Source organism: Gopherus flavomarginatus, chromosome 17 (assembly GCF_025201925.1).
Source record: "Gopherus flavomarginatus isolate rGopFla2 chromosome 17, rGopFla2.mat.asm, whole genome shotgun sequence".
NCBI classification, from domain to species: Eukaryota; Metazoa; Chordata; order Testudines; family Testudinidae; genus Gopherus; species Gopherus flavomarginatus.
In genome coordinates this window covers 13,585,138-13,610,688 of record NC_066633.1, presented here as the reverse complement: position 1 = coordinate 13,610,688, position 25,551 = coordinate 13,585,138, and the positions used below count along the sequence as shown (strand labels likewise).

The window sequence follows — 25,551 nt, the reverse complement described above, 5'->3', positions numbered from 1 at the left end:
ATTTTGTTTAATGGTGAGGGTGATTAATCATAGGAACAACCTTCCAGGGCAGTTGTGGATTCTCCGTCTGGTGAGGTTTTCAAGACAAGACTGGACACCTTCCTGGAAGATGTGCACAGGAGACGGGTAACGGGCTGAGATTTTCTAGCCTGTGTCCTACAGAAGGGCAGACAGACTGGGTGACTAATGATCCCTTCTGGCCCTAACATCTGTAACTCTCAAATCTTTGCTGAGCGCTTGGCGTTCGCCTGATGACAAGAGCTAGGGATTTATGATTCTCCAATGGCAGAAGACTCTTCCAGACGGGGCCCATAGCAACCTGCAAACCTCTGTGTCCTGGCTTGGAGCACTCACCGCTCCCAGGCCTAGGCTCTCTCATGCAACGGCGCTTTGAAGGAACCACTTTGAAAAGAGCTGTGGCACTCATATTCCCTGCAGTTGCCTTTGATCCTGCCAGATGCACCCCTGTCCTCCAACACAGGCTGTGTGTTCCCGTGGCTGGGCTGGAGCGTCCATGCTCCCCTTCCACCACCCCCCATTTTGTTCCTAGCTGCTTCGAGTGGTTGGAGGTGCTTGCAGCTTCTCATCGTGGCTGTTAGCAAACACTGACAAGGAAATGAGCGAGCTGTGGCTCATTAATATAACAAGAGAGCACCATTGCCAGCAGCACCAGCTCCATTGGGAATCAAAGAAGGCCATTTTCCCCCCTGCACGGGGCTGTAGGCGACCCTGTGGTCATGTGGCTCAGAGACTGCACTTGTCTCTCATTATTGCTCCTTGGTTATCCCCGGGAGCGTCATGCAGTGGATACCACACACTGAGAGAGACACAGGTGAGCTGAGGGGTTGGAGCAGGGGAATCAGGACACCTGGGTTCTCTTTCCTACCTCTTTAAGCAAGTCATGTCACTTCTTTATACTTCACTTCTCTCCTCTGTAGGTACCTGCCTCAGCAGGCTGATAAGAGGATTCATTAGTGAATATTTGCAAAGTGCTTTGAGGATATCTGCTCTGCTAAGCACTGATAAGATAGGGCTGGATTCCACCACCGTCACTCACACCAGCTAGGACCTTATTCTGCCTCTCTCCTGAGTTTCTTCCCTGGTGTGAACTGCAGAATCTGACCCATAGCCAATGTGCTGGAGCTGTGTTTCTGGGCTGGTTCCCAGGTGCTGTTCTGTGCTAGCAGTGGAGGTGACACGGTCAAGCCTCGGTGTTCGGAAGCTGTGCGCTAGCCCGGAGAATATCGCAGGCGAGTCATGTCTCAGTTTAGTGGGCCCAGCATGACCATGGTTCACTAGAGCAGGTGCTGTAATAGTGGGGGCTACACCGTGCTGGCTGCCAGCAAGCAGAGAGAACATGGTATAACATTGCTGGAGAGAGGGACCTGGATGCTGAGCTGTAATTGCACCTTTCCTCAGGGTGGGCCAGGATCATCAGCTCCGTGTGACAAAGATGGAAACAGGCATGGAGAGGTGAAGTGATTTGTCCAAGGTCACACAGTGTGTCAGTGGCAGAGCCACACACAAAACCCAGGGCTCTTCACTCCCATTGCCCTGTCCTAAGCAGTAGACTCCCTGCCTTGCTATGTAGGGAAGTGGTTTAATCCTAGATCTGCTGGAGCTCCCTGGCTGCTTCAGGGCAGCAGTGGAAATGTGACTGTGTCTTGGTGCGGGTCTTGCCCCGAACTGCAGCGTGGTATGGACAGAGGAGGTAATTCAGGTGCAGATTGGGAAGTAAGTTACATGAGTTGTTTTGACTCAGATCCTCGAAGGTCCTTCCAGCCCCCTGAAAACCTCTCCCATGTCTCCTGCATTGTGCTGCTAAAACCCCTGGGGGTGGAGTTTCTTTTGGGACCCCTTTCCAGTGCTTCCCTTCTGTGGAGAGCCACCTGTCCCAGGGTTCACAAGATACTGTAACCCTCCTGCCCTGCAGTACCAACTTTGGCCACTGGGTGCGTGCTTGTCTACCTCTCTGCCACCCTCGGGTCCCCCTTTTCTGTCCAGTACCCACATTAGCCAGTTTTTTTCGGAGTTCACGAGAAAGCTGCAGGCTGCCACTGCTATCCCTGACCCGTGGCGCCCCAGAGAGCCCTTCTCCTGCCTTGAGTCCCTAAAGGAAGCTGGGAGGAGTCTCTGTGGAGATCAGCTTGGTTTAGAGTCCTTCTGCGGCTTCCTTTTTCTTCCTGCTGATGGGTGCATTTGTGTTCTGGCTGAGTGCGGGTGTGACGGACATTCCTGGGCCGCTTTTCCTTCTTCTAGGAACTGCCAGACTGGATCAGCCCTATGGTCCAGCCAGCCCAGTGTCAGGTGTCTGCAGCCATCAGTACCACAGGCTTCAGAGGAAGGTGCCTCCTCACACCTGAGAATAGCCAGGCCTTGCTCACTGTCTCCTTGGACTGCAAGATATGCAGACGTCAAGCACAGTAAAACCAAGGCACCCACCAGTGTAATGAAAGCGTGAGTCTCTGAGCATAAACACACACCAGGACTTGGGCTATATGATGTCCTGCTAGGCTCCTGGAGGGACAAGCGCCTCCCTCATCTCCACCCCTCCTCCTAGTACACCAGAGCCACGCAGCCACCGAGCAGGAACAGGCAGAGGTGATTCCAGCACCCCACAGATTTCATCACCGCTCCCCTGCTCTGCAGAATCTCGCCACCCAATTCTCCCTCTCTTTTCCCTGCTGTCTCTCACCCCACCTTGTCTGACCTGTATCTGCTTCCTTCCCAGAGCATGCTAACAGGCTTGATGTATTACCTCCCTGAGGACCCCATCGACTACCTGGAGTGCTGCTTGCAGAAGGTCCGGGAGCTGGGTGGTCCCGAGAAGGTGCAATGGGACACTTTCATTGGCCAGGAGCAGTGGACCTTACCCCCCGTCAATGGTGGGCAAGGGAAGAAATCCACTTTCTGGACAGGTGAGCTGCACCTTGAACTGGCATCTGTTCAGAGAGGGGGGATCAGGGGCAGGACTGCTCATGGGCAGACTTTCTCGGAGGCCCGAGAACAACACAAAGACCATGCAGGTGCAGATGCTCACAGATCTCAGTGCACATGCGTGAGCGTGTCTGCCCACAGGTTGGCACAGACTTCTATGCACCTGCATGCACACCTGTCTTAGCTCACCCATGTGTCCTATATCCCTATGTGCCACTCAGGTCAGCTCCTCAGTGTAGCAGCACTGCAGCCACCTGAGTGGGCCGTGTGCAGTCCCACTGCAGCTGATGCATTGCCCCTGGTTTCTCCTGCAGACTCCCTTGCAGGGCCACACCACCGGTATGGGTGCCTACCACCCATCCAGAGCCAGTTCTCCATCGAGAGTGACTCAGACATGACAGAGTCCACTGGACTGATCCAGGAGTATGATGTCTTCAACCCCAGTAGACCCCGCCCCAAAGTCATCTTTGTGATCGGTGAGAAACTTGCTTACCTGCAGCTGTGGGATGAGCCAGGCACCTTGGGTAATCCCTCTGGGGAGAGGCGGAGGAATAACTGAGCATGGAAGAGGGAGAAGGAGGGGAGAAGAGCAGCAGAGGAAGGACAGGGAGATAGAGATGGGAGACAAACGAAGAAGCATCCTGTAATCTCCAGTGGGTTTCCCTATTAGACAGCCACATACTAAGTAAGGAAGAGGACAATTTGCAAGCCTCAGTTTCCACATCTGTAAAGTGGAAATAATGCTGCACTGCTTTGCTGGGGGCTGGAAGGGGTTAATTCATAAATATGTGTTAAGCACTTTGAGATCCTGGAATGGGAGGCGCTGGAGAAGGATTATTATTCCCCTAAGGACGGCTGCTTCCTCCTCTATTTCCCCACCATTCCTGATGATTTTGGAGGGACTTTGGTTGTTGTCTCAATTACATATGTTGTTGCTAGTGTAGCTATTTTGGGGGAAATGGCCTCCTACCCCTTTAATGCCTGCAGCCAGCTTCTCCCCACACTTACATCAGTGAAATTCAACTCTTTCCTCATGATTTACACCAGTGTAGGAGAGAGAAGAACCAGGCCTTTGTTTTCAATGGTGGGAACTCAGCTGCCTTATCGGAGGCTCCTTCTTCAGTTCAGTGAAGAAGCTCAAAGCTGGTTAATACCATACAGGGGACTCGACCCTGGCACCTCTGTGTTGAAGGCGCATGCTGCAGACAAAGGACACAGGTGCTTGATAAATGCTTGAGTATCTGGGGAACCAGGAGTAGAGACCGTGTTCTCTTGCTTGAAGAGCACAACAATTACCACTTGAACTTTTCCAGAGCTGCTACTAGGTAACTTACTTGCGCACACGTACCCCTTGGGGAAAACCTTGGCAGGGCAAGGAAAGAGCCTCTTGGCCAAGGCTTGGGGGTGCTCAGGCACAGATGCCTCCTTGACCCTCTCTTGCTTTTCAGGAGGCCCAGGCAGCGGGAAGGGCACTCAGAGCACTAAGATGGCCTCCCACTTCGGCTTCGTCTGCATCTCGGTGGGTGAGATCCTGCGCAACCAGCTGATCCACCACGCCACCAGCAACAGGAAATGGGAGCTGATCGCCAAGATCATCGCCAACGGGGAACTGGCCCCGCCAGTGAGTCCTGGCCAGAGCTTCCTATCACCCCTTCAGCGTAGCCCGAGGGAACATCCATCCAGCCCGCAAGAGACTCCTGCCTTCTGCACTCAGGGGCCACCCAGCAGCCACCAGCTGGGAATGACTTTTTGGTCCCTTCTGAGCTGGGCTGGGTTCAGCCCAGCCGCCTGTAGGTGAGAGGTTCCGTCTCCATCCCCCATTACCAGCCCCTTGAGAGGTCTCTTTGCCTTGCAGGAAACTACCATTGAGGAGCTGAAGCAGCAGTTCATTAAGCAGCAAGATGCCAAAGGCTTCGTGGTGGACGGGTTCCCGCGGGAGATAGGACAGGCCTTCACCTTTGAGGAGCAGGTGAGGTGCAGCTGTGGATAAACAAAGGGGCTTTACAAGGCTTTCCTGTCCATCCTTTCCCTGCACCCTCACCGGGTACCAGGCACCCGCTCTGAAGGTGTGTGCCCCTCTTCTGGCACCCTGTGCCCCGGGCCTCTCTGAAGAGCATCCCCTCACCTGGCGCTGTCCTCCTTGGATGTGCTGCTTTGTCCTTTCCCTCTTCTGGTTATTAGATTTTGGTGGAGTGCCTCCATTCTGCCCCCTCCCCCCGCCTAAGGGTGTATGTCCCTGCTCCAGGCTCTGCTCTCTGAGGACACAGGGCACGGCCTGGCATACCCTAACTACATAGAGGACAAAGACCGTTGCTCTTGGTGACCCTTTGCTGGCCAAGGGCAATTGCGTGGCTCAGTTTTTCCCTCCTCTCCTAAGACACACACCTTTGGTCCCACTGCACACTCTGCGCCAGGTGCCAGCCTGTGCTTTGGAGCTGCCACCGTAGTGCCCCTCCTCTCCGAGGACATGTCAGGCACCTGCCATTGTTCCCGCAGTGCCGGAGGACGGTGAGAGCCCAGCCAGTGCCGCAGAGGGAAAGTCACATCTGCGCTCAGGGTCCCAGGTGTGATCATGATTGACTCAGTTCAGCCCTGAGGGTCCTGGGAATGCCTGGACCTTTCTAGCCCCTGAAGGACAAGGCCATGCTGATTCAGGGGTGCCCCAGGGCTCTCCAGACCCCATTGTGGGATGGTAGGATTCATTGGAGACGTGCAGCTCCTCTGCGGAACGGAGGGGTGTTGATGTGGAGGGGCTGGGAGCCATTAGAGCCCTTTGCTGATGGGGTCTCGGCTCCCAAGGAGCCCTGAAATCCTCAGTGCCCCTCTTGGGCCCATCAAGGACTCCCCAGAGCCCCCCATAGGGAAGGGATCACCACTGTCTTGCCATCAGTGCTTCTCTCTCTCTCTCACTGGCAGATCGGCTCCCCAGACCTGGTGGTTTTCTTGGCCTGCTCCAACCAACGTCTCCGGCAGCGTCTGGAGAAACGGGCGCAGGAGCAGGGCCGGCCGGACGATAACGCCCATGCCATTGACCGGAGGGTGGAGACCTTCAAGCAGAACATCCCGCTGATTGTGAAATATTACCAGGAAAAGAGCATCATTGTCTGGGTAAGGCTCTGTCAGGGCAGCCTGCGCCTGGATTGGGACACTGCCTTTCCCACTGAATCTGGTCTAGTTAGCAGTCCCAGACGCCAACTCTTGCACAGATCCAAGCTTGGGTCTTGATGTCTTGGTTACCAGCTTGATTTAGGGTCTTGACATATACTGGGTCGAGGTCTCTTGTACTCATCACAAAGGGACAGCCTGGGGCACTCTCACAGGTGCACTGACCTGCACAGTGTGCACCGTGGCCTGAGGTCTCGCTCTTCTGAGATGCAGGTGGGAGTCACTGTGGGGGAGTCCTGGACCCCAGAGTGGAGTGGGGTTCCCAGTCTCCCTTCCCCCACCACACTCCTCCCCGCCCCCAAACCCGACTGATGGCCGTCTCTGTCTTTCCTCTTTCAGTTTGACGCAGACAGAGAGGAGGACGATATATTTGGTGACATCAGCTCTATGGTTCAGGAGCGGCTCTTCCCACATGGCATCGATGCTCCTTGGTTATCCCCGGGAGCGTCATGCAGTGGATACCACACACTGAGAGAGACACAGGTGAGCTGAGGGGTTGGAGCAGGGGAATCAGGACACCTGGGTTCTCTTTCCTACCTCTTTAAGCAAGTCATGTCACTTCTTTATACTTCACTTCTCTCCTCTGTAGGTACCTGCCTCAGCAGGCTGATAAGAGGATTCATTAGTGAATATTTGCAAAGTGCTTTGAGGATATCTGCTCTGCTAAGCACTGATAAGATAGGGCTGGATTCCACCACCGTCACTCACACCAGCTAGGACCTTATTCTGCCTCTCTCCTGAGTTTCTTCCCTGGTGTGAACTGCAGAATCTGACCCATAGCCAATGTGCTGGAGCTGTGTTTCTGGGCTGGTTCCCAGGTGCTGTTCTGTGCTAGCAGTGGAGGTGACACGGTCAAGCCTCGGTGTTCGGAAGCTGTGCGCTAGCCCGGAGAATATCGCAGGCGAGTCATGTCTCAGTTTAGTGGGCCCAGCATGACCATGGTTCACTAGAGCAGGTGCTGTAATAGTGGGGGCTACACCGTGCTGGCTGCCAGCAAGCAGAGAGAACATGGTATAACATTGCTGGAGAGAGGGACCTGGATGCTGAGCTGTAATTGCACCTTTCCTCAGGGTGGGCCAGGATCATCAGCTCCGTGTGACAAAGATGGAAACAGGCATGGAGAGGTGAAGTGATTTGTCCAAGGTCACACAGTGTGTCAGTGGCAGAGCCACACACAAAACCCAGGGCTCTTCACTCCCATTGCCCTGTCCTAAGCAGTAGACTCCCTGCCTTGCTATGTAGGGAAGTGGTTTAATCCTAGATCTGCTGGAGCTCCCTGGCTGCTTCAGGGCAGCAGTGGAAATGTGACTGTGTCTTGGTGCGGGTCTTGCCCCGAACTGCAGCGTGGTATGGACAGAGGAGGTAATTCAGGTGCAGATTGGGAAGTAAGTTACATGAGTTGTTTTGACTCAGATCCTCGAAGGTCCTTCCAGCCCCCTGAAAACCTCTCCCATGTCTCCTGCATTGTGCTGCTAAAACCCCTGGGGGTGGAGTTTCTTTTGGGACCCCTTTCCAGTGCTTCCCTTCTGTGGAGAGCCACCTGTCCCAGGGTTCACAAGATACTGTAACCCTCCTGCCCTGCAGTACCAACTTTGGCCACTGGGTGCGTGCTTGTCTACCTCTCTGCCACCCTCGGGTCCCCCTTTTCTGTCCAGTACCCACATTAGCCAGTTTTTTTCGGAGTTCACGAGAAAGCTGCAGGCTGCCACTGCTATCCCTGACCCGTGGCGCCCCAGAGAGCCCTTCTCCTGCCTTGAGTCCCTAAAGGAAGCTGGGAGGAGTCTCTGTGGAGATCAGCTTGGTTTAGAGTCCTTCTGCGGCTTCCTTTTTCTTCCTGCTGATGGGTGCATTTGTGTTCTGGCTGAGTGCGGGTGTGACGGACATTCCTGGGCCGCTTTTCCTTCCTCTAGGAACTGCCAGACTGGATCAGCCCTATGGTCCAGCCAGCCCAGTGTCAGGTGTCTGCAGCCATCAGTACCACAGGCTTCAGAGGAAGGTGCCTCCTCACACCTGAGAATAGCCAGGCCTTGCTCACTGTCTCCTTGGACTGCAAGATATGCAGACGTCAAGCACAGTAAAACCAAGGCACCCACCAGTGTAATGAAAGCGTGAGTCTCTGAGCATAAACACACACCAGGACTTGGGCTATATGATGTCCTGCTAGGCTCCTGGAGGGACAAGCGCCTCCCTCATCTCCACCCCTCCTCCTAGTACACCAGAGCCACGCAGCCACCGAGCAGGAACAGGCAGAGGTGATTCCAGCACCCCACAGATTTCATCACCGCTCCCCTGCTCTGCAGAATCTCGCCACCCAATTCTCCCTCTCTTTTCCCTGCTGTCTCTCACCCCACCTTGTCTGACCTGTATCTGCTTCCTTCCCAGAGCATGCTAACAGGCTTGATGTATTACCTCCCTGAGGACCCCATCGACTACCTGGAGTGCTGCTTGCAGAAGGTCCGGGAGCTGGGTGGTCCCGAGAAGGTGCAATGGGACACTTTCATTGGCCAGGAGCAGTGGACCTTACCCCCCGTCAATGGTGGGCAAGGGAAGAAATCCACTTTCTGGACAGGTGAGCTGCACCTTGAACTGGCATCTGTTCAGAGAGGGGGGATCAGGGGCAGGACTGCTCATGGGCAGACTTTCTCGGAGGCCCGAGAACAACACAAAGACCATGCAGGTGCAGATGCTCACAGATCTCAGTGCACATGCGTGAGCGTGTCTGCCCACAGGTTGGCACAGACTTCTATGCACCTGCATGCACACCTGTCTTAGCTCACCCATGTGTCCTATATCCCTATGTGCCACTCAGGTCAGCTCCTCAGTGTAGCAGCACTGCAGCCACCTGAGTGGGCCGTGTGCAGTCCCACTGCAGCTGATGCATTGCCCCTGGTTTCTCCTGCAGACTCCCTTGCAGGGCCACACCACCGGTATGGGTGCCTACCACCCATCCAGAGCCAGTTCTCCATCGAGAGTGACTCAGACATGACAGAGTCCACTGGACTGATCCAGGAGTATGATGTCTTCAACCCCAGTAGACCCCGCCCCAAAGTCATCTTTGTGATCGGTGAGAAACTTGCTTACCTGCAGCTGTGGGATGAGCCAGGCACCTTGGGTAATCCCTCTGGGGAGAGGCGGAGGAATAACTGAGCATGGAAGAGGGAGAAGGAGGGGAGAAGAGCAGCAGAGGAAGGACAGGGAGATAGAGATGGGAGACAAACGAAGAAGCATCCTGTAATCTCCAGTGGGTTTCCCTATTAGACAGCCACATACTAAGTAAGGAAGAGGACAATTTGCAAGCCTCAGTTTCCACATCTGTAAAGTGGAAATAATGCTGCACTGCTTTGCTGGGGGCTGGAAGGGGTTAATTCATAAATATGTGTTAAGCACTTTGAGATCCTGGAATGGGAGGCGCTGGAGAAGGATTATTATTCCCCTAAGGACGGCTGCTTCCTCCTCTATTTCCCCACCATTCCTGATGATTTTGGAGGGACTTTGGTTGTTGTCTCAATTACATATGTTGTTGCTAGTGTAGCTATTTTGGGGGAAATGGCCTCCTACCCCTTTAATGCCTGCAGCCAGCTTCTCCCCACACTTACATCAGTGAAATTCAACTCTTTCCTCATGATTTACACCAGTGTAGGAGAGAGAAGAACCAGGCCTTTGTTTTCAATGGTGGGAACTCAGCTGCCTTATCGGAGGCTCCTTCTTCAGTTCAGTGAAGAAGCTCAAAGCTGGTTAATACCATACAGGGGACTCGACCCTGGCACCTCTGTGTTGAAGGCGCATGCTGCAGACAAAGGACACAGGTGCTTGATAAATGCTTGAGTATCTGGGGAACCAGGAGTAGAGACCGTGTTCTCTTGCTTGAAGAGCACAACAATTACCACTTGAACTTTTCCAGAGCTGCTACTAGGTAACTTACTTGCGCACACGTACCCCTTGGGGAAAACCTTGGCAGGGCAAGGAAAGAGCCTCTTGGCCAAGGCTTGGGGGTGCTCAGGCACAGATGCCTCCTTGACCCTCTCTTGCTTTTCAGGAGGCCCAGGCAGCGGGAAGGGCACTCAGAGCACTAAGATGGCCTCCCACTTCGGCTTCGTCTGCATCTCGGTGGGTGAGATCCTGCGCAACCAGCTGATCCACCACGCCACCAGCAACAGGAAATGGGAGCTGATCGCCAAGATCATCGCCAACGGGGAACTGGCCCCGCCAGTGAGTCCTGGCCAGAGCTTCCTATCACCCCTTCAGCGTAGCCCGAGGGAACATCCATCCAGCCCGCAAGAGACTCCTGCCTTCTGCACTCAGGGGCCACCCAGCAGCCACCAGCTGGGAATGACTTTTTGGTCCCTTCTGAGCTGGGCTGGGTTCAGCCCAGCCGCCTGTAGGTGAGAGGTTCCGTCTCCATCCCCCATTACCAGCCCCTTGAGAGGTCTCTTTGCCTTGCAGGAAACTACCATTGAGGAGCTGAAGCAGCAGTTCATTAAGCAGCAAGATGCCAAAGGCTTCGTGGTGGACGGGTTCCCGCGGGAGATAGGACAGGCCTTCACCTTTGAGGAGCAGGTGAGGTGCAGCTGTGGATAAACAAAGGGGCTTTACAAGGCTTTCCTGTCCATCCTTTCCCTGCACCCTCACCGGGTACCAGGCACCCGCTCTGAAGGTGTGTGCCCCTCTTCTGGCACCCTGTGCCCCGGGCCTCTCTGAAGAGCATCCCCTCACCTGGCGCTGTCCTCCTTGGATGTGCTGCTTTGTCCTTTCCCTCTTCTGGTTATTAGATTTTGGTGGAGTGCCTCCATTCTGCCCCCTCCCCCCGCCTAAGGGTGTATGTCCCTGCTCCAGGCTCTGCTCTCTGAGGACACAGGGCACGGCCTGGCATACCCTAACTACATAGAGGACAAAGACCGTTGCTCTTGGTGACCCTTTGCTGGCCAAGGGCAATTGCGTGGCTCAGTTTTTCCCTCCTCTCCTAAGACACACACCTTTGGTCCCACTGCACACTCTGCGCCAGGTGCCAGCCTGTGCTTTGGAGCTGCCACCGTAGTGCCCCTCCTCTCCGAGGACATGTCAGGCACCTGCCATTGTTCCCGCAGTGCCGGAGGACGGTGAGAGCCCAGCCAGTGCCGCAGAGGGAAAGTCACATCTGCGCTCAGGGTCCCAGGTGTGATCATGATTGACTCAGTTCAGCCCTGAGGGTCCTGGGAATGCCTGGACCTTTCTAGCCCCTGAAGGACAAGGCCATGCTGATTCAGGGGTGCCCCAGGGCTCTCCAGACCCCATTGTGGGATGGTAGGATTCATTGGAGACGTGCAGCTCCTCTGCGGAACGGAGGGGTGTTGATGTGGAGGGGCTGGGAGCCATTAGAGCCCTTTGCTGATGGGGTCTCGGCTCCCAAGGAGCCCTGAAATCCTCAGTGCCCCTCTTGGGCCCATCAAGGACTCCCCAGAGCCCCCCATAGGGAAGGGATCACCACTGTCTTGCCATCAGTGCTTCTCTCTCTCTCTCACTGGCAGATCGGCTCCCCAGACCTGGTGGTTTTCTTGGCCTGCTCCAACCAACGTCTCCGGCAGCGTCTGGAGAAACGGGCGCAGGAGCAGGGCCGGCCGGACGATAACGCCCATGCCATTGACCGGAGGGTGGAGACCTTCAAGCAGAACATCCCGCTGATTGTGAAATATTACCAGGAAAAGAGCATCATTGTCTGGGTAAGGCTCTGTCAGGGCAGCCTGCGCCTGGATTGGGACACTGCCTTTCCCACTGAATCTGGTCTAGTTAGCAGTCCCAGACGCCAACTCTTGCACAGATCCAAGCTTGGGTCTTGATGTCTTGGTTACCAGCTTGATTTAGGGTCTTGACATATACTGGGTCGAGGTCTCTTGTACTCATCACAAAGGGACAGCCTGGGGCACTCTCACAGGTGCACTGACCTGCACAGTGTGCACCGTGGCCTGAGGTCTCGCTCTTCTGAGATGCAGGTGGGAGTCACTGTGGGGGAGTCCTGGACCCCAGAGTGGAGTGGGGTTCCCAGTCTCCCTTCCCCCACCACACTCCTCCCCGCCCCCAAACCCGACTGATGGCCGTCTCTGTCTTTCCTCTTTCAGTTTGACGCAGACAGAGAGGAGGACGATATATTTGGTGACATCAGCTCTATGGTTCAGGAGCGGCTCTTCCCACATGGCATCGATGCAGCAGGTGAGAGCGGAGCCCCTTTGGCGCAGTCAGGATGACTGGCCAAGGGAACTGGGCTGCCCACGGGAACACAAACCCCTGGGAGTTGTAACTCCACGTCCAGATGGGACCCCCCGGATGGAGGGAAGCAGCTTGTGCCTCCTCTCTGCATAGGCTGCTGGGGTCCAGGCAGCTCGTGGCACAGTCTAGGGCAGCCCCAGAGCTGGCAGACTCTCTCATTCGCAGTGCCCCCTGCCATCCACCCACTAACCAAACACACACCTGTTCCCCTAGAGTCTGCAAATCTCCCCAAAGACCTTACTTCCTGTAGCTACCAGGGAGACACTACCGCCAAGTGCAAAGTGCCTTATAACATGGGGTAAACCATACTACCTCAGGGAAACTGAGGCACAGAGGCATTATGCGACTTGCCCAAGGTCACATGGCAAGCCAGTGGCAGTCAAGAATAGACCTCGGAGCTCTTGACACCCAGGCCAGTGTCCTGCCCGCTGGGCCATGCTGTCTGCAGTACATGGTCTGTGTATCTCTACCTCCTCCTGAACAGTTTGGGAAGGATGTAATAATGTGGCGCGCACGCGCGCACACACACCCACCCACCCACACACACACGGCAGGTCCCTGGCTCCCCATATCTACCCTGCAGGGGCTTCCAGCTCCTCTCTGACTCGTTTACCATCATTCCCATTGCTCTACCTTGCTGCTGATGCCCATGTGCCTGCACACACTGACCCTGGACTAATCTCACTGTGACACTGAGCTCATCCCCATCCACTCCCTTTAATATCTGCTGCAGGCAGCCATTGTGGCTTTGCAGGGCCCTACTGATCAGCCCTTTAAATCTCCCCCTCACTGTGCAGTGTCACCTCTTGCAAACCAATCCTAAGAGGGTGCCGGAGCTCAGAGGTACCTGGGCTAGTGCAGTAGCAATCTGATCCTGGAACAGATTGGCACAGCTGGCTCCGATAACCCTGAGAGGAACATGGAAATGTGTGTGTGATGGGTGGAAGGAGCCAGGGATGGGATGGGGGTCTCCTAAGATACAGAGGGTTAGTTATGGCTCTGATAGACAACTACGCTTACGGATGCTGATCTGAGAAGACTCCAAACCCGTCCCATTGCCATCACTCCCCCTGTGTCTGAAGGGCAGTTCAGAGACCTGTCCCCCCCCAAGCCCTCGGGGTGTTTGACATGGCTTCCTGGTGACTATTTCTCTCTCTGGCTTAGGGTCACCCCAGTTGGCTCTGTTAGATTCGCCTTATGGTGCAGACAGAGAACATCCTCAGGAGGAAGATGAGGAAGGACAGGTAAGGCCGCAGTGACGCTCTCCAGGCCCCAGCTAGGAGCCTGAGGGAGATGCCATTGGAATTTCCAGGACCGGGATTGGAAATTAACAAAACTTCCTCTTGAAGGATGCAAAACAGGAACCAGGGACGCTCCCGTGGGCCTGTGGAAACATACAGCAGAGTCCACATGCTGGAGCCATCAGCAGCCAGTGGGCTGAGGTCAGGAACAGCCGCAGCACAGAGCAGGGAACAGAGAATGCAGGGTGGGCGGTGAGGAGAGAGTAGGGCAGGGAGAGGAGGGAAAGGGAGTGTAGGGGGATAGAGAATGGGGAAGGTTGCTGCTGGAGGGGATCCCACGGGAAGAGAAGTGGCGCTGGATGGTGAGCCCCAGAGGGATGGGTCATGTACTCTTGATAATTCTAAGCGACTCCTGGGTCTGGGGGTTGGAAGGGGCAGGAGTCCTGGTGTGTATCTGTGCGTGTTATGCTGCGTGAGCGAGAGGAGACGGGCTAATGGGAGAGCTGTGGGGCAAGTAAGCAGTTGCAGGCATGTGGCCAAGGCTCAAAGTGCATGTGGCGGTCGGTTGGGGAGCTCAGAAAGGGTTGCAGTTCGACAAAGGGAACGTTTAACATCGAGCTGGGCTGCTGAGGGCTGCACTTTAAACCTTATCTTACCACAGCTGCGGCTCCCTGGTTGTGAGACCCCTGCCCACGCACTTTTTTCAGACCACTTAGGCTCTGTGCTAGCCCATCCCTCACACGCCATCGGCCGTGCTGAGCCGGGCAGCTGACACTGATGCACCTATGTCTGCTCCAGAAGGATCCTGGCTCACGCTAGTGCAGCCAGGGCATGGGGTGGGGGTTGGGGGGCAGGATGACTACTTTTTCTCCCCCTGCTGATTCCGGATCACCTGTATCGTGCTAACCTAGTGGCTCTGTTTGGCTGAGTGGGTGTGGTGGAGGTGGGCGGGCTTAACTGGGTCAGGGGAATGAATTCCACGTGGCCCTTGTCTTGGGGCCGCTGGGGGATGTGCTAGCCCTCAATTGTGCAGCGTCCACTGTGGAGCCTGCCCAGAAGACATGGTTCAGCATCCAAATGCTGGCATCACTTGAAAGACCAAGCTGGGATTATAAACCCCCTCCTCCCGCTGCTTACTGCCCACCAGGGTGGTTCCTTCAGGCCGCACACAGGACTGCAAGCTCCTAGAGGCAGGCACTGTCTCTTGCCACATGTCTGTACAGCACCTAGCACAATGGGGCCCAGAGCTGGGCACCCAGCCATTCTGACATCTCCGAGGCCAGGGGCTGTATTAATGCACCGGATCAGTCAGTAACTGTTACCCTGTTACTACTTGGCATCACTTCCTGGCATTCAGAGGAAGTGAACACACACAACAGAAGTAAATAAACAGTGAATAATCCAGGAGCAATAACTCAAGGTGCTGAGTGGCCTTTCTCATAGTACTCTATATGCACTAGGGACTTGAGCCTCGCAACTCCCCAAACTGCTGTCCTCGGGGGGAAACTGAGGCACAGGGAGGGGAAGTGACTTGCCCAAGGCCACACAGCAAGACAGTGGCAGAGCTGGGAATGAAAGCCCAGTGGCCTGGCTCCCAGCCGTATGCTCTAACCATTTGCTCATGCTTCCTTCCTCCACCTGGAAACGCAAGAGAAAGGGAGTAAGACGAAGAAGATCCTACAGCAGCATTTTAACAGCTGCGTTGCCTGGTCCACTGGATGGCTCCCTTTTCTATTTCTGCTGCCCCTATGCAGCAGGCAAGTCCTTTGGGGGGTTGCTTGCCCTGGTGCTGCAGCAGGGTCCAGCAGTGGAGGGGTTAACTCCCCCAAAGCACTTGTTTGGGTGCAGTTCTGGGGGCAGGGGACAGGAAGAGCTGATTTCACCTTCCATCAGATGGGGAGAGACAGACGGATGGGTCTGATGTGTCTGAGCAAGGAGACCCCCTTATGGCCCGGAGCTGTGCTGTGCCTGTCTGGGTGCCTGGCCAGTGGAAGGAAGAGGCTGTTGTAGCTGGAATATTTTAGCCACACCTGCAAAAAATGTCCCACTTGGTGAAATAGTGAGTGCTCGCCCTTAGACTGAGCATGGAGCGGTTTGGTCTGCCCCCAGGAAGGACCTTCCGGGGGCGTGTGGGGATTTCCAGCCAGTTCTCAGGGGGTGAGTCCCCACTCGCCACATCACAAAACTGACCTCCCCAGGGCGGACCAGCTTGTGGGGACTGAGCTCCCCGCTGAGCCCTAGAGTGGAGGTCCCTCCAGGGCATATTTGCAGGGCCACATGTGGGGAAAGCTTGCCGTGCTGCTGCCCATGCTACAGCTGCTCTGGGGAGCGGTAGAGAACCTCGCCTCAGGGCTATGGTACCTTCCCCCTGCACACCAAATAGCGCTGGAAATGGGGGGTCAGGCAATGGCACTTCAGCCTCCTTTGTGCGTGCAAACATGCTGGGCCCCCTTCTGACCTCAGTCACAGAGCTGCAAATCTGCAGTAGTGCTACAGGCTTCAGGGGACTCACGCTGGATTAAGGGCCAAATTCTGGCCCTGCCTGTTGACTTCAATGAGAGCAGGATTAGGCCCCAAGAACTGAGCTGAGCCTGGCCTCATTCTCCCTGCTGTAACTCCAGCACCTCCAGCCATCTCCTCTGGGCTCTCGCTCTCACTGGGTTCTTTGTCTGCACCACGCACTCCCCCCTTCGCCCCTAAATCATTGCTATGCAGATCACATCCCCGGGAGTCAGGTGTCTCTGCTGGCTCAGCTCAGAGGCTGTGAGAAATCCCCCTCCCGGCATGCAGTGCGGATGACAGTGTTATATGTAGAGTAAAAATAGCCAGGGAGGACATGCAGGGCAGCTGGCTGCACAGAACCGGACCTGGCTGCGCTCTGCCCTCGTCCACGTCTGCATCCCAGCGCTGAGAGGTCAGTACACAAAGCCCCCAGGGCCTGCGCAGGAGGGCAGGGGAACAGGGTTTTGTTGGAGGGGAGGGTTGCTTTGGACCCCTCCCAGCTGCTGCTCAGTGTCTTGTTTTGTTTCCCATCTGCTGTCCCGCCCCAGGAGCCAGTTGGGAGAGTGGTGGGACGGTTATGTGGCTCGTGAGCCAGCTCGGGGCAGCTGCTGGCACTGGCAGGTTCTGTCCATAGCTGTTTGTCACGGGCAGTCCAGATTCCCAGCGCTCCCCGGGCGAGTCAATGTTTATCCCTTCTCTGGCTGCTCTGCACACGTGCACTGGGTGTGCGTCTGGGTTCGCTTGTGACTGTGGTGAAAGCTCGAGTCTGGAAGTGAGAACTCCTGGCCTCTGATCCCAGCTATGCCCCGGCCGCACAATGGCCTTGGGCAGGTCACATGACTCCTGTGGCTCAGTTTCCCCATCTGGATGACAATAACTTTCTTCCCCCACACCCAGGCAAGTCAGGAGGCTTAATTAAGATTGTCAAGGGGACCTTGATTTGTGCAGCTGGACTCTGCAAGAACAATGCAAAGTCTATTATTCCTGGGGCCTGCCTGCTGGCATGTCCATTGTGTGGGTGGTGTAGCCTTGCTGGGCTCTCTGCATGCCTGCCGGAGTCAGTACATGTGGGCAGTACTGGCTGTGCTTTTGTGAATGTCGGCCTGTGGTAGCGGGTGGCTTTGCTGCTCCCTCTGTGTGTTGTCTGCCTGGCTCAGTGACTGTTTGCTCCCCTTTCGCTCTCCGGGTATTTCACCAGTCTGGACACAGGAGGGGCCCGAGAGTGGAACGGCTGCGAGTGTAGCAGGTTCAAAGGCTGTTGTATTGACTGAGCCATGGGAAGCCCAGAGCAGGGGGTGTTACAGTCAGAACAGAGGAGCCTTGGTGGAGCTCTGTGGGACTCTGGGTTGGAATGAGGGGGTTGGGGATTGCATCTTGGGATTGTGGGGTGTTGGCAGGGCTGTGGTGGGAGAGGGGCTCCAGGATAGATGATACAGTAGCTCCGGACTGAGGTGCATTGGCCAAGCTGGGTGAGGGGCTCAGGACGGGAGTAGCTGGGTGGTGTTGCAAGTCAGGATCAGTGAGACATTGGGAAGTTTGCACAGAGCCTCCCTGCATTGTACTAGGAGCCCATCCCTGTCCGAGGCCCTGGTGATTGGAAGAGGAATCCCCAGCCACATCCCCTGCCAGCAGGGTGCTTGAACAGTTTGTATAGGAGGGTGCTGAGAGCCATTGAATGGAACTGTAAACCCTGCCTTTGATGGAAACCACTTCTAGCCTGGGGGTGCTACTGCACCCCCAGTTCCAGCCCCTATGGTTCCCAGTTGGGTTTCACTGAGGGTATCTTGGAAAGAGCTGCATCTTCCTGACAGACAGGGCCTTGTGCTTTGCAGTCAGGTGGAGGAGAAGTGTGGAGTTTGCAGAAACTATCGGAAGCCTGCATCCCAAGAAAGGGGAAAAAATTCATAGGCAGACGTTGTAGACCAAGCTGGATGAGCAAGCATCTCAGAGAGGTGATTAAGAGAGAGGCCAAAAGCCATGTAGTGTTGGACCTTGCAAAGGGAATTAAAACCAATAGTAACAGGTTCTATAGCCATATAAATAAGAAGAAAACAAAGAAAGAAGAAGTGGGACTGCTAAACACTGAGGATGGAGTGGAGGTTAAGGATAATCTAGGCATGGCCCAATATCTAAACAAATACTTTGCCTCAGTCTTAAATGAGGCTAATGAGGAGCTTAGGGATAATGGAAGGATGACAAATGGGAATGAGGATATGGAGGTAGATATTACCACATCCAAGGTAGAAGTGAAACTTGAACAGCTTAATGGGACGAAATCAGAGGGCCCAGATAATCTTCACCCAAGAATATTAAAGGAACTGGCACATGAAATTGCAAGCCCGTTAGCGAGAATTTTTAATGAATCAGTAAACTCAGGGATTGTACCGTACGACTGGAGAATTGCTAACATAGTTCCTATTTTTAAGAAAGGGAAAAAAAGAGATTCAAGTAACTATAGGCCTGTTAGTTTGACATCTGTAGTATGCAAGGTCTTGGAAAAAATTTTGAAGGAGAAAATAGTTAAGGACATTGAGGTCAATGGTAATTGGGACAAAATACAACATGGTTTTACAAAAGGTAAATCGTGCCAAACCAACCTGATCTCCTTCTATGAGAAGGTAACAGATTTTTTTAGACAAAGGAAACTCAGTGGATCTACTTTACCTCAATTTCAGTAAGGCATTTGATACGGTTCCACATGGGGAATTATTAGTTAAATTGGAAAAGATGGGGATCAATATGAAAATTGAAAGGTGGATAAGGAACTAGTTAAAGGGGAGACTACAACAGGTCATACTGAAGGGTGAACTGTCAGGCTGGAAGGAGGTTACTACTGGACTTCCTCAGGGATTGGTTTTGAGACCAATCTTATTTAATCTTTCTATTACTGACCTTGGCACAAAAAGTGGGAGTGTGCTAATAAAGTTTGCAGATGACACAAAGCTGGGAGGTATTGCCAATACAGAGAAGGACCAGAATATCATACAGGAAGGTCTGGATGACCTTGTAAACTGGAGTAATAGTAATAGGATGAAATTTAATAGTGAAAAGTGCAAGGTCATGCATTTAGGGATTAATAACAAGAACTATTGTTATAAGCTGGGGAGGCAAAAGTTGGAAGTAACAGAGGAGGAATATTGGTTGATCACAGGATGAGTATGAGCCGCCAATGTAATGTGGCCATGAAAAAAGCGAATGTGGTCTTGGGATGCATGGCGAGGTATTTCCAGTAGACATAAGGAGGTGTTAGTACCATTATACAAGGCACTGGTGAGACCTCATCTGGAATACTGTGTGCAGTTCTGGTCTCCCATGTTTAAGAAGAATGAATTCATACTGGAACAGATTCAGAGATGGGCTACTAGGATGATCCAAGAAATGGAAAACCTGTCTTATGAAAGGAGATTCAAAGAGCTTGGCTTGTTTAGCCTAACCAAAAGAAGGCTGAGGGAAGATATGATTGCTCTCTATAAATATATCAAAGGAATAAATACCAGGGAGGGATAGGAATTATTTAAGCTCAGTACCAATGTGGACAGAAGAACAAATGGATATAAACTGGCCATCAGGAAGTTTAGACTTGAAATTAGACGAAGGTTCCTAACCATCAGAGGAGTGAAGTTCTGGAACAGCCTTCCAAGGGGAGTAGTGGGGGCAAAAGACATATCTGGCTTCAAGACTAAGCTTGATAAGTTTATGGAGGGGATGGTATGATGAGATAGCCTCATTTTGGCAATTAATTTGTCTTTGACTACTAGTGGTAAATATGCCTAGTGGCCTGTGATGGGATGTTAGATGGGTTGGGATCTGAGTTAGTACAGAGAATTCTTTCCTGAATGTCCAGCTGTTGAGTCTTGCCCACATGCTCAGGGTTTAGCTGATTGCCATGTTTGGGGTCGGGAAGGAATTTTCCTCCAGGGCAGATTGGCAGAAGCCCTGGGGGGTTTTCGCCTTCCTCTACAGCACGGGTCACGAGTCACGTGCTGGAAGGGTCTCCGCACCTTGAAGTCTTTAAACCACGATTTAAGGAGTTCAATGGCTCAGACACAGGTTTGATACAGGAGTGGGTGGGTGAGATTCTGTGGCCTGTGTTGTGCAGAAGGTCAGATTAGATGATCATAATGGTCCTTTCTGACCTTAAAGTCTATGAGGTACCTCGAGGGCTCCCAGCTGCAGGGCTAACCATCTAGCACCATTCCTGAGAACTACGGTGGCTTTTCAAAATGGAAAAATAGTGGAGCTAGTCATTGGTAGTATGGCTGCACCCAGCCCAGTCAGGAGTAAGGCCACACTGTGCTTGGTGCTGTACAAACATATGGGAAGAGACAGGCTCTGAGCTTACAGTGTACATGTTACTCAGCATGAATGATTCTTCAGAGTCTGCGGGCTGGGACCACATGGTCTCTGACAAACCCTAGCTAGTCTGAAGATGGAAATTGATCCGGTTTTGAACAAGAGTCTATGACGGGGTTGCCTGTGACAGCAAAGCACTGGACTCACTGACCCAAGAGGCCCCGTGCAGTCCTGTGCTCTCAAACGATGCTCTCGCTACCTAGTCTTATCTGCCTAGGGACGTTGGTTTTGTACCGGGCCCATCGCTGTGGTACCTGGTCTGGGGATCAGCAGTGGTTGATGGGCAGAATGAAGCTGTGTGATAGCCATGTGGTGAGTGTTGGGCCAGTGGATAGCCCCCCTCCTCTCTCTCCTCCTACGGCACAGTCAGTAGAGTGATGTAATGGCAACCTACCACCATCTGCAATCACTGATACCCATGCGGGGATGCCGTCCTCACTCCGCTGGCTTGGGTCGCATTGATCCTGTGGGGCCCTGAGCAGGAATATGCCGCAGCACCTCCCACGCTGCCCTGGATCTCACCATGCTTCCCAAAGGCAGGCAGGCAGGCAGGCTGGCTACCCCCCAGGCCGTGGGTGGGGAAGCAGAGGCAGGTAGATGGAGAATGGCCTGTCCATAGCAGAGCCAGGCACAGAACCCAGCTCTCTTGAGTCCCAGCATGGCAATTTCTCCGGTGCTCAGCAGTGTGGCCTGAGATGCAAAGTCTGCAGTGCCCCATTGAAAACCAGCAGGTCTGATCTTGCAGCTCCTGAAAGCCAGTGGGAGTTTTTCCATTGGCTTCAGTGGAAGCAGGGACAGGCCCACAGCCCTAAGGAACAGGGGAGGGTGGGGACCGCGGCTGCAGCAGTGCTGGGATGTCACAGCAAGTGGCTCTTGCCCCTAGACGGGGTGAGCTGGCAGCACTGGAAACCACACCTCTAACCCCCTTGCGCTGCTCACTGGTGTGAGAGGGAGCAGGGGAGGGAGAGGGGCTGGGGGGGAGCTACGGGCCCATCTTGGTCAGATGGAGGGGTCAAACCGCAGCTCTGTGCTCAGAGCCTCCCTTCTCGGTGCTGAGTGAGGCCTGGCTGGTGGAGGGGAGCATCTAGGGGTGTCAGACAGAGGGCTGGCTACCCTGCCATGATGGCAGCATGCTGAGCCGAAGGAGCACGGACGCTGCCAGGCACCCAAAGGGCTGTGTCGGGCATTACACTGGCAGGATGCTTGATCTGAGCCAAGAGGTTGCTTGTCGGGGCATTTTAGGATTAATCCTGCCCTGGAACCACCTGTGTTTGGGACCCCCCCACCCCATATTGCCCTGCAGCCCCAGCTGTAGCTCTTTTCCCCAGCCTCCGTGAACTCCTAGATTCCCCCCTGTTCCCAACAGAACTATCCTCCCAGCCTCCTCCATCAACTTCCGGTGTCCTCGTGGGCCCACATTCAGCCTTGGCGTGAGCAGCCGCAGCTCCAGAGGAACTTCCCTGCTGACCCGCTCACTTTGGGCCCCTCTGGTCACAGGGCAGCCACCCAAGGGCTTCATGGGGCTGAGATGGAAGCTGGAGGGCAGAGGCTAGTCCCTGTGGAGCCGTTCAACTTGCCAGGGGAGCTGAGGGGCTGCTATTTCCGCCCTCCCTTGGGCTCGCTGCCTTCCTCTGACTGACTGGCCATGAGTCAGGCTGGCTGCTCCTTGGGGCCGCCCCCAGCCTGGCACAGGTGTGGACATGACCCCTGCAGGATTTATGCCTGGGCCATACTTAGAACCCCAGAGCAGGCTGAAGCTGAAGGGCACCTGCCCTTTTTAGGCATAGGCTGGGGGCTGTAACCTGACCTCTGTTCTTCCGCACCGAGGCTGGGCCTGCCCGGAGCGGCCTGAGGATCTATTTTAGGGATGGGCTACCCAAGCTGTTTTTCATGTTCTCCTTAATGCATAAGGCCTTTTCAGGCTCTTCCTAGGGTCAAAGGGCTGGGCATGAGGGTGGCCCTGAGGTGCCAGGCAGGTTTGCTGCCCATAGGAGACAAACACAGGTGGGCAGGAGGGGATTGGGCCCTGGGATGCCCCCTAGTGTCAGAGGAGGCTGACGAGGAACCCAGGACCCTTCTCCGAGTATCTGGATCCCATCTTACTGAAGTGTGAGAGCTGCAGTTCTGTGCACTGGGGGCCAACTAGGGTGGGCCACTGTGTCTGAGGCTGGGGGGCTCCTGTATGTGGGTGCGGGAAGTCGAGTGGCTCTCTGTGGGGGCTGGGCAGCTGCGGGAGTGTGCCCAGGAGGTTCAAGAAGTTGGTTGCTGCGTGTGAGAGATGGGTGGGGAGGATGGGCTGTTCTGAGTGCGGGGGGCGTCCAGGGTTGTGTCTTTGCTCTTCATACACAACAGGGGAGGCACAGGGGCACCACAGGTCCCAAATAATGCTGGTTAGTCCTGTCCCAAAGCATGCCAAGCGACATGAATCCTGCTGCACTGGCTGCTTCTGAAAACCTACAGCATCCACCGCTAGAGGGCTTGCGAACTATACAGAGGGACACTGACCTGTTCCTGCACACTACAGACTGGAGTAAGGCCCTGTCTGCATGGGAGTGGGGAGGGGGAGTTTGCACCAATGTAGTTGCGCTGGTGTCAAAGGGGATTTACACTGACACCCAGGGTAAGCAGCACTTGTTCAACGTGTGCAGGAGCCCACCCTGGTGCAGCTGCATCGGCATAATAATACCAGTTCAGTAACCCCCAGTGTAGACCCACAGTCAGGGGGTGGAAATGGGAGCAACTCCACCCTCACTCCAAATGCGTCTGCCTTCTCTCCAGTTTTCCCCAGATGCTTCTCTTCCCCATGCTCCCCCTACTGTTTACATTCTGTATTGCATTTACTCACTCCATTCAACACACATTAATTCAACATTGCTGCAAGGAAATAGGGCCATGCGGTGATCAATGTGTAGTAACCCTACCGGACCCCCGCACTGGACTCAGGATGGAGTTTGGGCCCTATACCTTTAAGAATGTGCTTACTTGGGTGAACTGTCAATCAGATGGGTTAACTTCCTGCAGCAAAGGAAGCTGAGAGCTGATGAGATGTGGTCGCTGAGCAGCACAGAGGCAGGTAACTACAGGTGTCTGATGTAAGCAGTATGTTTCCAACCTAAGGTGGCTGCATCATAAACTGTCAGGCCAAGATCATTCCTGCTGTGACACCCAGGGGTTAGCTTGGCCCCTCTGTGGAGTAAAGTCAGCTTGAATCAGGTGCTCTGTAAGGGTGGAGCCGTGATTGGGCTAGGGAGGGGCATAGTGGAGTCTGGGTCATACGACTTCCTCTCTGGGAATGGGGACGGGGGAGAGGGAAGCTGTGAATTCTGGAAGTGAGCTTTGATGCGTGCAAGGTCTGTGTGAGAGAGAGCAACCCTCAAGGGGGTTCCTATTGCAGGGGTGCAGTGCCGAACTTACTGACGCATACACCAGTTGGCTTTGTTTCCAGGTAAACGCAGAGATGCCAGCTCTGGCTATTTTATCACAAGATACTTGGTGTTTTTCTTAAAGCCCTGGGTCTTGGAGTCATGTGATTAGATGAGACTCTCAGCTTTTGTTTGTTTGTTTGTTTAAAAAGTCAGTTTCCAGCCCTCCTGACTGCAGAGAAAAACTTGAGAACATGAATCCAAGTGCTGCCCAATGGCTCAGAAACCAAAGACAAAAAGACCCCAACATTTATGATTTTTAAAAGTCTCATGACTTTGAAGGAAATTGTCTTTTTTGGGGACCTGACTCATGATTTATGAACCCTTTGGACTGGCCATTCTAGGCTGGAGACAAGTGAGACAGGCTCTCCCTGCACATCGGAGAGGTTTGAACAGGGGTTGGATGGGTCTGCTGGCGCTCTCGCTGGTGGTGACTCGTTCTGGATGGATTTTGCTGGTTTGGGCAGCTTAGGGGGCTAATACCTGAACAGGCACTTCAACCTCTTGAGGTCCCTTTCCAGCCCTACATTGCTGGGATTCTCTGTGAGCTGGAAGCCCTGGAGGATGGGCAACAATTTACCAAGGCTCCTGATGGATTTTCCATTACCAGCAATTTTAAAATCGAGACTAGCTGTTTTGCTAAAGGATCTGCACTAGGAATTATTTAGGGGGAAGTTCTCATGAGGGAAACATACTGAATAATGCAGCCCTCAGCTGTCCCCACTATCATGTGCGTCCAGTGCTAAGGGGGTGTCTACCCGAACTCACTCTACGATGTCGCAGTAGTAAATTTTAAAGGGCTCCTGTTACCCTGCTTCTCTGCCCTCCTTGATTCCTGCCATGTGAACTGCAGGCCCACGGAGATGGAATATTACTATCAAGTTTCTTCTTGCCTAATACCAAACCCTCTGGGATGAGTATGTAGAGAACCCAGCAGGGAAGGACTATGCACATGCCCTCGCACACAGGAACCCTCCTGTGCCGTTGTGACCCCCACTGGGTTGAGTGCAGTGACACTGTGCCAGGGAGAGGAACTCCATCATTCATTAATCAAAATCCATGGCTAGGCTTTATCTAAAGCTCTTCCTGCAAGGCCCCTTGCATGCCACTGGCTTGGAGCACTCCAGCACCAGGAGACTTTGAAGACTCCGGGGGGAATGTCCAATGCTCTTCCTTTAATCTGTCTCAGGAAGAAGAAGGCTAAACTCACACTTCCCCCCATTCTAGCTATTTCAGATGCCCCAGTTTTCCCCACTTTACCCCCTCACACCAGCCAGCGAGTCAGAGCCCCCCGTCACTGTCTTGGTTTCCACCCTCAGGCAAACGCTGCCCAGTGTAATCTGCCTGCTGCCCTGGAAACATGGCTCAGGGCTCCCAGCTGGGCCCAGAGCAGAATCTAAGCCCTGGCTGCTAACTATGCCAAATCGTCACCAGATTCTTCACTCTGCCTGAGTGCATCGCTCAGGAGAAGAGACCTGACCGCCTGGCTGAGGATGGCCTTGTATCCCATGGGGGGAGGAAAGGGGGCTGGAGAAGAGGAAGCAGGAACGAGGTGGGTGGGAGCGTCCCCCATGGCCAAAGCAAGGCTCTCCTCCTGCCCTCCAAGGAGCGGGGTGTGCTGCTGCTTCAGTGTGGAGATCCAGTTGGCTCAAACCCGGGCCTCTTGCCTGCTGGGGCAGTGCCCTGAGCCC

The 25,551-nt window shown here is 54.2% G+C and overlaps 1 protein-coding gene across 10 annotated transcripts in view; it reads left to right on the top strand.

Annotated features, from left to right (window-relative positions):
• AK1 (adenylate kinase 1) overlaps positions 1 to 25,551 on the top strand; it is a 42,291-nt gene that overhangs the window by 4,486 nt on the left and 12,254 nt on the right. The window contains exons 2-8 of one of the 10 annotated variants that reach the window (XM_050927128.1): positions 8,485 to 8,671; positions 9,005 to 9,166; positions 10,139 to 10,311; positions 10,546 to 10,659; positions 11,607 to 11,798; positions 12,195 to 12,285; positions 13,507 to 13,586. In XM_050927128.1, coding sequence (XP_050783085.1) covers positions 8,485 to 8,671; positions 9,005 to 9,166; positions 10,139 to 10,311; positions 10,546 to 10,659; positions 11,607 to 11,798; positions 12,195 to 12,285; positions 13,507 to 13,586 — 999 coding nt within the window. Of the gene's footprint in view, positions 1 to 2,731; positions 2,919 to 3,251; positions 3,414 to 4,385; positions 4,559 to 4,792; positions 4,907 to 5,853; positions 6,046 to 8,484; positions 8,672 to 9,004; positions 9,167 to 10,138; positions 10,312 to 10,545; positions 10,660 to 11,606; positions 11,799 to 12,194; positions 12,286 to 13,506; positions 13,587 to 16,381; positions 16,498 to 25,551 lie in introns of those variants that run through there. The other 9 variants (XM_050927132.1, XM_050927133.1, XM_050927131.1 and 6 more) reach the window with 9 other exon arrangements.